Below are 12,912 nucleotides of genomic sequence, written 5' to 3'. Positions count from 1 at the left end.
TAGTTTATTTATTATCAATATTCACAACAAAATAAAAAAACAAAAATGATATAATAATAATAATAATAATAATAATAATTATTATTATTATTATTATTATTATTATTATTATAAATACATAGTACGTGCTTAGTGTATTAATCGTCAGTATTTGGTATCTATATACATAGTGTATTTATCAGCAATTTTATTTCCAAGTTTGTTCTTTTCATGATTAATAATTCAAAAATAAAACTAGGTTAAAATATCAAAGCGTTAGTAAGCGGAAGCCGCGCGGTCGTTACTACGCATGCGCATTCTGAACTTCCTGCCAAATAGTTGTCCCTAACAACCCAAGAGCTTCAGTATAGTGTAAGTTTTCAGGCCGGGGAATATTTTAGCGGTTCTTAGCGAACTCGACTCGACCGACTCAGTATGATGGTAAATATTTATTTATTCTCCGTGTATATATATTTATACCGACTTTAATTCTGCGTGTTTAAGCATTTTTAAGGTCATGGAGCAACCATTCGGGTAGCTAAGCTAAATCATTCACGTTAGGCTAACAACGTCGCTAGCTTGCTATCGTTGCTAAATTGTTTTAGGGTTACATAAAAAACACGACAAATGCGAAATGTATTTTGTATTCTAAGTTCAAATTTGTACTATTATATAATACTTTTACTGCATAAATGCACACAAACAGGTTCTGCTTTGTGCACTGAACGCGTCTTTGCTATCACCGTTAGCTTCAGCTAGTGCGCTGATTATTTTATTTTTTTAATAATAAGATACTGTGAGGTTTATTAAAGACTTCAGAACAAATTACTGTTGTAAAAAAATATACAATTTCTCGGTAATACGTCATCTAAAAAAAAAAAAAAAAAGCAAGTGCTTACAAATGAAAAGTTGAGTCCATAACACAGGGTCGCGTCCTAAACCGGCGTGTGCGCCCTCCGAAGTGAATAACAGAGTGCACGGGAATAATGGCCTCTACGCCCTTTTCTAGTGGACTCCAAGTTGCAGGCGGAGGCGATTGATAGCCGGCTATAAATCTGGCTGGTTGTATGGAAGATGAATTAAGCTTTAGCGCAGACACGCTCGAGTTTGATCTACCACTTTATCTCCTAGATCAAGGGTGGGACCTGCTTCATCCAGACCCACTTTATCTCAGGAACCCATCCTGCAGAGATGGTAAGGGGAATAGTAAAATCAGTCAGGGAGGAGATGTGGAGGTGTTCTGTTAGAAGAAAGGATTAGAGATGGGATGTGAAACAGCTTCTGTGATCAGTCAGACGGTGAAGAAGATGAAAGACGCCCCAAACTCATTTAGAAATTGTTTTAATAATAAACATAGGACGTTTTGGTGACAAAGTGAGAGAGGAGCGATTGAGATGGTTCGGACATGGGGTATATCGGTAGGAGAATGCTGAGGATGGAGCCACCAGGAAGGAAGGAAAAAGGAAGACCATGGAGGAGGTTTATGGCTGTGGTGAAGGAAGACATGCAGGTAGTTGGGTTGAAAGAGGCAGATGAAGAGGAGAGGGGGTATGGAGACGGATGATCCGCTGTGGCGAATCCTAATGGGAGAAACCGAAAGAAAAAGAAGAGGGAGATGATTCATTCACTCTTCTCCAGTTTTCCTTGCCTGCTTTGTGCTCACAAAATTAAGGTCTTCATATATTTATGGCATTTGGCAGACCTAATCCAGACTTTGATTTAACTCATTCATACAACTAAGCAGCTATTTGGTTAAGGGCCCTTTCAGAGGCCCATGAGGGTCAGTTTGGTGTGTCTGGGATATAAACCTTGAGATCCAATGCCTTGACCACTAAAATACCACTTCCCCAGTACAGTGCACCTGGAAAGGGTTTACAGCACTTCATTTTTTTTCCACATTTTCTTGCGTTACATTCTTATTTTCAAATTAATTAAATTCATTATTTTTCTCAAAATTCTACAAACAGTATAATGACAACGTGAAAGAAGTTTGTTTGAAATCTTTGCAAATGTATTTAAAAAGAAATGGGGGAAAAAATCACATGAACACCTGTGATAAATTCAGTTGATTGGATATGATTTGGAGAAGCACTCACCTGTCTATAGAAGGGCCCACGGTTACAGTGCATGTCGGAGCACATACCAAACCATGAAGTCCAAGGAATTGTCTGTAGACCTCAAAGACAGGATTGTATCGGTGCACAGAAATGGGGAAGGGGACAGAAAAATCTCTGCAGCATTAAAGGTCCCAATGAGCACAGTGACCACCATCATCCGTAAATGGAAGAAGTTTGGAACCACCAGGACTCTTCCTAGAGCAGAGCCACCCGGCCAAACTGAGAAACCCGATGTTCACTCTAAAAGAGCTCCAGCGTTTTTTGTGGAGAGAGGAGAACCTTCCAGAAGAACAACCATCTCTGCAGCACTTTACCAATCAGAACTGTATGGTAGAGTGGCCAGACGGAAGCCACTCCTCAGTAAAAGGCACATGACGGCCTTCCTGGAGTTTGCCAAAAGGCACCCGAAAGACTCTCACGCCATGAGAAACAAAGATTGAACTCTTTGGACTGAATACCAAGCATTGTGTCTGGAGGAAACCAGGTGCTGCTCATCACCCGGCCAATACTATCTCTACAGTGAAGCATGGTGGTGGCAGCATCATGCTGTGGGGATGTTTTTCAGCAGCAGGAACTGGGAGACTGGTCAGGAAAGATGAATGCAGCAATGTACAGAGACGTTCTTGATGAAAACCTGCTCCAGAGCGCTCTGGGACGACGGTTGATCTTCCAACAGGATAACGACACTAAGCACACAGCCAAGACAACAAAGGAGTGTCTACAGGATGACTCTGTGAATGTCCTCAAGGGAGTTCAGACTTGAACCAGACTGAACATCCCTAGAGAGATCTGAAAATGGCTGTGCACTGACACTCCCATTCAACTTGATGGAGGTTCTGTAAAGGAGAATGTAAGAAACTGCCCAGAAACAGATGTGCCAAGCTTGGAGCATCAAACTCAAAAAGTCTTGAGGCTGTAGGTGCTTCAACAGGTGTCTAATGTTGTTTAACAAAGTATTAAGCGAAGGCTGTGAACACTTCTGTACATGTAAAATGTTTTTATTTCTGCATATATAAATTTGCGAAGATTACAAACAGTTCTTTCACGTTGTCATTATGGGGTGTTGACTGTAGAATTTTGAGGAGAATAATTATTTATATCCACAGGTCGAAATTATAATTTTTTGATCATCCATTTTAAATGTAGGTTGAAACCCAGTCATAAATAAACAGAATCTGTTGTATAGGAGGGTAAAAACTGGGGAACCGCCAAACTCCGCTAGAGAGGTGAGGTTGTAGAAAACCGATTCATGTCACAGGTCCTACACCATGGAAAGCTTTAGCACAGCAACAAGACACAATGTAGCTGTACTGAATCAGAAAGGTCTCTCCCAGACATGTTCCTCAAGCTATTTTTAAGAAACACAAAGAATCGCAGTTTTGAGGACCGTAGACTTGGTGGTCTGCACCAATGAGTAAAAATCAGGAATCTGAGCAGTTGGCTGATTTTAGCAGTCCATCAGTTTCACCACATTTTGTTCAGTCATGATGTGTCATCTAAAAACATCAGCAAACAGATCTAGGGCATGATGGGAAATCTCGAATGTTTAATAGCGTTAGGAGGTGGTGTGTGCTGCGGGAATGATGTCACCTTTGACTCCGATACAGTGGTTACATTTCCAGTGATTTTCCATCATTCATTAAAGCTCCTGAAGCCTGGTGGTGAAATGAGACGGATAACAAGTAAGTGTCTGCGGCTTAGGAAATTTGTGTGTGTGTGTGTGTGAGATTCAGGGCCTGCACAGGGCCAGGAGCAGCACTAGAGCGTGAGCAAAAGGACACATCAGGAGGCACAGTGCCGTCCTCACACACACCTCATGGAGGAGACACAGGAGGCACCAGAGCTCCCGGTCAGTCTACTCTGTATTTATTCACACACTTGCACTAATCGCTCTAAGATCATGAAAACTGATTATGACACAAGAACTTTCAGACCAAAAATATCTCCATGTGTGTTGACTGAACAGGCGAAGAAAGCGAGGCATGACCCGGAAGCCAGTCAGGCAGAAGATCCAAGGTGATTGTTCCCTATATACTTATTACTTATGATCTCCAGTATCTCAAGTCAAGTCAAGAGGCTTTTCACATACTCATACTGGTTTGTTGTTGTTCTTGTAGAAGCACGCTTGCTCACGACAACAGGCCAGGTGTGTTGGGCTCCGAGGTCTCTACTTACCCTCCATCATCTGCTGCTCACCTAGATTCTGGTCCGTCTACTTCGTCATTCTCAATACCAAGAAGCTCACGGTAACATCAACCCGGTTGTTTGTTTCGCATTTTTAAATTATTTCTGATGTTTCAGTTCCTGGGAATCCACAACCCTCAAATCAACATATATCAGGCTGTGACTCGAACCGTTCATATACTAAAGGTATTATTATTGATTCAGATGTCCACTGTAATGAATGAATCTTTATATATAAAATACGGTTTGTATTTATAATTTTGTTACATTTGTATTACAGTAGAGACATGCAAAGATCTCACAGCTGCAGACTCTGAATATACCTCACAGATCTACCAAGAAAACAGGTAAGAGCTCCGCACCGTCGCTGAGGGAGCGTTATTCCGAGTGGTAATCTCTGTTGGTAGATGAATAATTTACATTATATTTCAACATGCGGCTTGTGGCTTCATTTTTTGCAGTATTGATCTTGAAGTAATTCATAGGCGCTGTGTTAGTAGGATTTAATTCACCAAGAGAACAGTGTTATATGGGATGGGAAGGAGGCCACGCCTCTTTTGGTCTGATCGATAGACATTTGTTGCTTCATTTGAGATGATTAGCAGAGTGGCCATGCAACATTTATCAACATTATTAAGTCCAGAAGCTACACCTCCTTCACTGGAATGGAAAGGCATAGCAGACAAAATAATTTAACATGGTGGAATGATTATAAAAGTAATCGACCAGAAGCCCCATGCATATAATCATGATAAACATTAATGTATAAAAAGAGTAATTATTCTCCCTCTCTTTCTCTTTGTACATAGCCCTGCAGTTACTGCGTACGACAGCCAGGTGGCGTTTTCTTCTCTGGGTCAGTCAGCAGCGTACAGCAGCTTCAGCCAGACAGGCCAAACCTATGGCCTGCCTCCATTTGGTCTGTCCCAGCTTGAAGCTGTACTTCATACCACTTTACCACTCATGCTGCCACTGCATTCCAAGCACCATTCACCGCACATGCAGCTTCCATTTGCGTTCACATTTCCACCCCATGTCCGCTTCATCTCATTCTCTGTCTCTGCATTCTCTTTCTTGTGTACGTTTGTCCTCTTTTGCTCCGTGTCTCCACCCACACCCGCGTGGCCTTAGGTGCCATGTGGCCGGGCATTAAGAGCGAGCCCCGGCTGCAGGACGTGTCCGCTGCTGGCCAGACGCCGTTTCTCAGCTTCAGCACCGCTTATACTTCAACTCAGCCATGCCAGACGCACTATTCGTACCCCAGCCAAGGCAAGGCGGCTCCTTTTCCTCCCTCCCTCCTTCCTTTTCTCACTCACTTATTTACTCACTCACTTAATCACTCACTCTTGTCCTCCTTCTGCACCTCCTACAAATGCTGAGCTTCTCATGCAACATTCTTGTAGACTGTAAGCAGTTAAATGTATTACTGGATATGCAAAGGAAAGGACTAGAGATGCATCAAGAACATTTAAAAAAATATATATATTTTGACCACATAATAGTGCAAAGCAGGATACTAGGTGACTGTAAGGAGATGTAATTTTGCAAGGGCTACTCAACATCTGGAACTCATCACTCTCTCCTAAAGTTTTGAGATCCAGTGGGGCCCCACTGGTTAACAATAACCGCACTTTCCCTGTTTTATAACACCCCCCCCCCCCCCCCAAAAAAAAAAGTGTCCATACTGTATATAATAACTGTATATTAAAAAATTAACTGTTCAGTCAGTAGCATAGGCATTAACTATTTACATATTTTTGTCAAAATTTTTTTTATATATAATGTATTTTTTTGGTTATTTATTTGTTTTCAAATTTTTAGTTTAGCCTCGTCCAGGGTGTAGCATCAATCCGTGTGTTTGAGTAAATAATGTGAACTTCAGCATTTTCTTTCATTTTTCACAAAACATTTTCTGTTTTCTTTTCCTCCATGGTTTCATTTGATCACCTCTGATCTTTTTTTTTTTTTTTTTTTTCTCTCAAAATTTTCTCATTATATACTTTATTTTTTGTAATTGAACACTTCAGGTTCCTGCTTTACCACGTCCGGTATGTACTCCAGCATCCCCACAGCCCCCGCTGTCACCACAGCCACCGCTACGCATCAAGTGAGCTTCAGCAGAACCCACTAAAAAAAGAAAGAGAAAATATATATATATATATATTTTACTGCATTTATCAAAACCTCTTATCAGGTTAAATGTTATTTCAAAACTTGCCACATAGATTGTGGGTGCTTACTTATTTTCCCCTCTGACTGCAGGATTTCACCAGCTATAACTCACTGGGACAGAACCAGTTCTCCCAGTATTATGTCCCCCCCAACAGTTACCTCCCACCTGCACCACCCAGCAGCGAAGAGGATGGAGACTCCGTCGCAGTGCCGCCTTACACCCCGGTAAAGAACGAGACTAGCGCCTCCACAGGACTTCCCAGCTCTACAGGTACTTTACATATGGTTTATATTTCTCATTTGTTTCAGGTCTGTCAGTTTAATAACAGTAAGACATTTTTTTGTGTGTCTCTGTGTCTTCCTAGCTGCGTCTCCAGCCAACGTGAACCTCCCCACAGGTGCGGCTCAGGAAGACACCGCTCACAGAAACCCGCCCCCTAAAGCAAAAGGCAAAGGAAAGAAATCCGAAAGCGGCCAATCTGCAGACAACGACCTGGAGGTAGATGAAAATTTTACCTCTTTCAAACAATAATTGTGAAAAAATGTTGATTGCTTTTAACCTGGCTTTATCTCCTCACCCCTGTTTTTCTCAGCGAATCTTCTTGTGGGATCTGGATGAAACCATCATCATCTTCCACTCCCTTCTCACAGGGTCGTTTGCGCAAAAGTTCGGCAAGGTACCACGCAAAGCACCAAATACGAAACAGGCTGGGGAAGATCTACATCCTGTGTACAGAACTCTGAACATCTTTTTTTTTTTTTGGTTGGTTCATTAGGATCCAGCCACGGTGCTGAATTTGGGTCTGCAGATGGAGGAGCTGATCTTTGAGCTAGCAGACACTCATCTGTTCTTCAATGATCTGGAGGTGAGCCGCCTTTTCTCCTTCGTGCCAAACCGCAGCTTCTGCTAGATGTGTAGGTAATCAAGCTTGTGATCCGTGTTTAGGAGTGTGACCAAGTCCACGTTGAAGACGTGTCCTCTGATGACAACGGACAAGATTTGAGGTAATGCAGGAGTAGAGTGCAGTATTCATAGATGCATAGAATATAGTTTGCCATGTATAAAGATTTTTTTTTATATTATTTGTTGGATAGAATTTTAACTCTTTTTCTTCTCATTAGCAACTATAATTTTGGGAACGATGGGTTCAGTGGAACGGCTGGAGCAGGAGGGCAAAACTCCAACCCAGCAGTGCAAGGTGGAGTGGACTGGATGCGCAAACTGGCCTTTCGGTACCGCCGCCTGAAAGAGATCTACAACGGATACAAAGGGAATGTAGGAGGTAAGCTTTAGGTTCGAGGATTGAGGGCTCTGGGTATTCTGAAATGTCTTATAGTATAATCTAGATGTTATGGTTAAAGATGCTGTTGATGATCTGATGCTCATAATGGAGGATTAAGACGTTGGTGAATTGTTGGCAAAAAAAGGCCATAAATTTAAATAGAAATATACCAGGTGGTTTCAAGACTACCTCTGTTTACAAGAAAGTACTTTCTTTCTCTACGGTTACTCACCATCACCATCATTTCTTTAGGCACACTGATTTCTGAAGGTTGGTGCTCCCATTGACTGTGCGTGCAGCCCTGTGCTGCCATCTGTAGGCGTGTTACAAAACTAATCTCAACTTTCTGATGAAAAAAAAAACTTTGGAATTGATAAAGCTGTTCCCTCTGTAGCTCTGCTGAGTCCCCTGAAGAGGGAGCTGCTGCTGCGAGTGCGCAGTGACATCGAGACTGTGACAGACAGCTGGCTCAGCACCGCCATCAAATCCCTCCTGCTGATCCAGTCCAGGTCAAGATCGAGACATCAGACATTTCTCACTGCTTACGAACGTCACACTTAGTCGTGTAATGACCCCTAGGACAGGCTTATTCATGGCTTGTGATGGTGTGTTTGATCACAGGGGCAGATGTATGAATATTCTTGTCACCACCACTCAGCTGGTTCCTGCTCTAGCTAAAGTGCTCCTGTACGGCCTCGGGGATGTTTTTCCCATCGAGAACATCTACAGCGCCACCAAGATCGGTAACAATCAACGTTCTCACTCTTTAAAGAGCTGTGTTTTTTTTTGTTTTTTATTGCTTGCTTTTTATGGAGTGTTTAACGTTTGCTAGGAAAGGAAAGCTGCTTTGAGCGCATCGTGTCACGTTTTGGAAAGAAGGTGACTTACGTGGTTATAGGAGACGGCCGGGAGGAGGAGTTTGCAGCCAAACAGGTAAAGATAAGGATTTTTGAGGTGGATAAATGTCTTATTGATCCCAGAGAGAAAAGTGAACAGCAAATTACAAATGCAGAGTGAACACACAGATTATTCACATCACAGTAATTTAAATTAGTATTTTAAAAATTAATTTTTTTGTAGTAAAAAAAATATGTTGAATTATCATGTTTCATTGCATAATTTTTTTTTTGTTTTATTTTATTTATTTTTATTTTAAATGTTTATTTTATTTAATATTTGTAGGCATTCTAAATAGTTACTATTTTTGTTTATTTATTTATTAGTTAAAATACTGCACCTTTTGGCAGTTTTTTTTACCCATATGGCGATCCATATTGTGTATACTAGAAATTAGTTTTTAGCGATCTCTTCTAATTCTTAGTACTTTGGAATAAGAAGTTTATTACAAGCATTTTATCAAACAATAATGCACAATGCACAGTGCGTTATGTCTACACTCCTGTAATGCATGTCTGTTGTTGATATTTGTGTGTGTGTGTGTGTGTGTGTGTCTCTGTAGCACAACATGCCGTTCTGGCGCATCTCTTCTCACGGTGACCTGGTGTCTCTACACCAAGCTCTGGAGCTGGACTTCTTATAGAGCGCACAATCCCAGACTCTCACGCTCTCTCTCTCTCTCTCTCTCTCTCTCTCTCTCTCTCTCTCTCTCTCTCTCTCTCTCTCTCTCTCTCTCTCTCTCACACACACACACCTCATTACAAACACCTGATGAGGCAAGAAAATAAAGAGTTTGAGCCTACAGGGAATCCTTCCACTACCTTTAAGGCAGCTAAAATCCCCGGGCACGATCCTGGCACTGCGATACAATCTTCAGATCTACATGACGATGGCGAGAACGATAGGAACCTGGCCCCCGGTACTGCCAGCCCACCACTAAAGCACTGCTTGTTCACGAGCTTCTCTGTTCAAACTGGATTCACCAAAGTAAAGACCAAAGCTCTGCACTGGCATTGAATTTTGGAATTTTTTTCTTACTTTTTATTTTTAAATCTTATTCTCTAGTTTGTTGGACCTGATCCTTTTTCCTTTTCCTGTTTTGCACTCATCGAGGACTGGAGCAGCGTCAGAGCCTGAATTTGAATATGGAATAGCAGATCGATTTTCTCTGACCTTATTTCATTACTTTACAGATTTTTTCAGTGCATTTACATTTTTTCAAAACGAAGAACGTCCACTAGTGTGAAGCGACTCGGCAATTCTGCACGACTACATTCATACGAGTCATACAACAGAACCCATCCGACTGGTAGCATTTTGTATTCTGTTCTTATAGCATGCTTTTTATCACTCTCTCTCTGAGTTCAGGATGGGGGGGGGGGGTGCAAGCATTTTTTTTAAACATTTGACTTCTCACGGTACCCAGTTGGTTTCCTGCATTGTGTACACATGCCACTTGTTTATAACCCCATGGATTATTATCTGTGTCCTTCAATGGTTTTATCAGTTTAATCCAAATTAAACCCTCATCTCACTTGCCATAAAATATAAGGATTGTGATCATTCGAGTCCGTCACGTAACTCGAGTGAGAAGTTTGAGAGTGAGACTGAAACTTTTTTTTTTTTATATAGACAATTAAACGTTTTCTTTGCAGCTTTGGTTATACACCATCAGGTGCAATTTAAGGCCGCATCTGTTTTTTTGTTCTGTATAGAAAGTCACCAGATGGTGATTAAAACAAAAGAGTTTTCAGAGAAAAGATCAACAACACATCCTGACATGTTTTTATTTCCTACGTGCCTCAGCTAGTCTGCCGACCGTAACACTCTGCTCAGAGTTCAACTTTTGGGAATAAAACCGGAGACGACTCCTGACAACATTTTAGTTAAAGTCTCCTCGGAAAAAAATAAAAAATGACGTCGCTCAAGGCTATTATCAGAACCGTCGTTAAAGGAAATTCGACACCAATCCAACCAATCAGAATGGAGAATTCCGTTCCATTGATCTTGTGAAGAAGAATCAAAGCTCGTTAACAGCATTGTACAGAATTCCGCGTCTGCTCTGAGACTTGTATTATTACTCGATTTCAAGTTTTTCCTGTTTTTGTTTTTGTCGATTTCAGGCAGAGGAAAGGTTCCGAGTTGTTTGTTTGAGGTGTGACTGTGAAATCAGGCGTTAAAAAAAGTTTGAAATACATTCGAAGTATCGCTTTACGTGAAAAGTGTGCCGAGCTCTAAAGCTTTCCCGCAAGAGCTGACCTGCTTAGTCACTTCCTTTCTCTACGCCTCAGTGCTTCGTTTTCAAATTTACGTGTATAAAAAGAAACATGGAAAGACACAAGTACATGAAACCGGAATATACGTCTCTAGTCACCTTGGGGTCGGTCAGTGTTACAAACCTACTCATTGTCTTTCATTATATCACGATACCGAGTTTATATGTATTAGTGTATATAGTAATGTACGGGCCAGCCTTACGTATCGTAACTCGTGAAAAAAAAAAAAAAAAAACACGGTTTGGGAGAAGAAAAACTGTGCAATATGTTACTTGGTCAGTGATGGACACAAAAAGAGGAGGACGCAAATTCCTGGACGTTTTTTGGACGCTGCGAGATTCGACTGAACCGTCTGAAGAAGATAAAGAAAAATCCCCATACATTTTCACACAAGCAGCTTCGACTGGAAGACGAATGTGGACTTTTTTTTTCTGTACTTATTTATATTGTGCCTTTTGACTATAATCCTTTACAGTGTATCATCTTAAAGGGATTTGCTGTAATAATGCAAAATTTTCTTTTTTGTTTGTGTTTCGTCAGTAAATAGATGTATTTCGTTCTTTTGTTTTTATGATGTTTTTTTTTGTGTGTATGAGTTTTTACTTGATTCTGAGGCTCAGTTTAGCGCTCATGCCTTTATCGTTATCACGGCGCCCCCCGAAGGAAATCGCGCCTACTTCAATTTACGGTTAATATGTTCCAGATATATTAATGCGAATCGGTTTTTCGTCATTTTCGTGTCCTCGTGTTTGCTTGCTGTCCTCCGGTGATCACTCTGAGACTTAAAATGCAAGGACAATCACGGATCCAGAGATGAACCGCTTCGATGAATAAAAAACAAAAAAAAGCTCTTTACACTCGAACCCTTTAATTCCAAAAAAGGTTTGCTTTCAAGTATAGCAACAGTGACGATCTCATCACTTTGTCTGTTTCATCTTCTGCCATGCATTATAATTATTTTTGTGATTATATTTGAGCCTCGACTTCTGATAAAGCAGCTATGACAAATCATTTATCCCAGTTATTATAATTATACTTTGTGAGTGTGTGTGTGTGTGTGTGTGTGTGGAGGATGTTTGGGTATGAATGATTTGTTTGGCTAGTACTCTGATGCTGATGTGAATTGACATAGGATATAGTTTATTCATTATTTTACTCCTTTAATTTTATTTTATTTTTTTGGGTGACCAGAATACTGTTTTTGTTGTTTTTTGGCCCAGGCAAGTTTTCCTGTGTGTTATAATACTATTTGTGGCAGTATAAATAAAACAGTTTCAAAACTCCTACTAAGAGTATGGTGTGAAAATGTAAAAAATAAAAACATTATTCTTCATTAAAAAGATGACATTTTGGTTTTAATGCTTAGCCTTTAATCATTTTACCAAATAAAATTTTGATTACATATATTTACATATATTGTATAACCATGGCAATGTGAAGAAATCAAACAATTTAAAGAAAAAAAAAAGGCCAAATTGCTTTCTTAATGCTTATTAAAAGATTAAAATGGCACAATGTGAAAATGTGTGTGTGTATATATATATATATGTTCTTAGCTGTCAGGAGTGGCACCCGGTGTGGTCTTCTGCTGCTGTAGCCCATCCGCCTCAAGGTTCGACGTGTTGTGCGTTCAGAGATGCTCTTCTGTATACCTCGGTTGTAACGAGTGGTTATATGAGTTACTGTTGCCTTTCTATCAGCTCGAACCAGTTTGGCCATTCTCCTCTGACCTCTGGCATCAACAAGGCATTTGCGCCCACAGAACTGCCGCTCACTGGATATTTTCTCTTTTTCGGACCATTCTCTGTAAACCCTAGAGATGGTTGTGCGTGAAAATCCCAGTAGATCAGCAGTTTCTGAAATATTTAGACCAGCCCGTCTGGCACCAACAACCATGCTACGTTCAAGGTCACTTAAATCACCTTTCTTCCCCATTCTGGCGCTCGGTTTGAACTGCAGCAGATTGTCTTGACCATGTCTACATGCCTAAATGCATTGAGTTGC

At 40.8% G+C, this 12,912-nt stretch overlaps 1 protein-coding gene across 9 annotated transcripts; it reads left to right on the top strand.

Annotated features, from left to right (window-relative positions):
* Positions 1-243: 243 nt before the first annotated feature.
* Positions 244-12,194, top strand: eya3 (EYA transcriptional coactivator and phosphatase 3). Of its 9 annotated transcripts, XM_083544210.1 has the most exons (20): positions 319-420; positions 1,111-1,173; positions 3,824-3,945; positions 4,063-4,112; positions 4,214-4,302; positions 4,398-4,466; positions 4,561-4,627; positions 5,090-5,199; positions 5,412-5,549; positions 6,308-6,387; positions 6,543-6,723; positions 6,818-6,951; positions 7,046-7,129; positions 7,229-7,318; positions 7,399-7,457; positions 7,575-7,735; positions 8,130-8,244; positions 8,357-8,478; positions 8,568-8,668; positions 9,195-12,194. In XM_083544210.1, exons 3-20 carry the CDS (start codon positions 3,913-3,915, stop codon positions 9,273-9,275), a joined length of 1,764 nt encoding a protein of 587 aa, XP_083400336.1. In that variant the 5' UTR covers positions 319-420; positions 1,111-1,173; positions 3,824-3,912; the 3' UTR covers positions 9,276-12,194. The 9 variants fall into 9 exon arrangements, with proteins under 9 accessions (XP_083400340.1, XP_083400338.1, XP_083400335.1 ...); XM_083544209.1 differs by lacking the exon at positions 1,111-1,173 and having other exon boundaries at positions 280-420; XM_083544208.1 differs by lacking the exon at positions 1,111-1,173 and having other exon boundaries at positions 287-420; positions 3,830-3,945.
* Positions 12,195-12,912: the final 718 nt, after the last annotated feature.

Source organism: Silurus aristotelis (assembly GCF_946808225.1).
Source record: "Silurus aristotelis genome assembly, chromosome: 6".
NCBI classification, from domain to species: domain Eukaryota; kingdom Metazoa; phylum Chordata; class Actinopteri; order Siluriformes; family Siluridae; genus Silurus; species Silurus aristotelis.
This window is presented reverse-complemented; position numbering and strand designations above follow the sequence as displayed.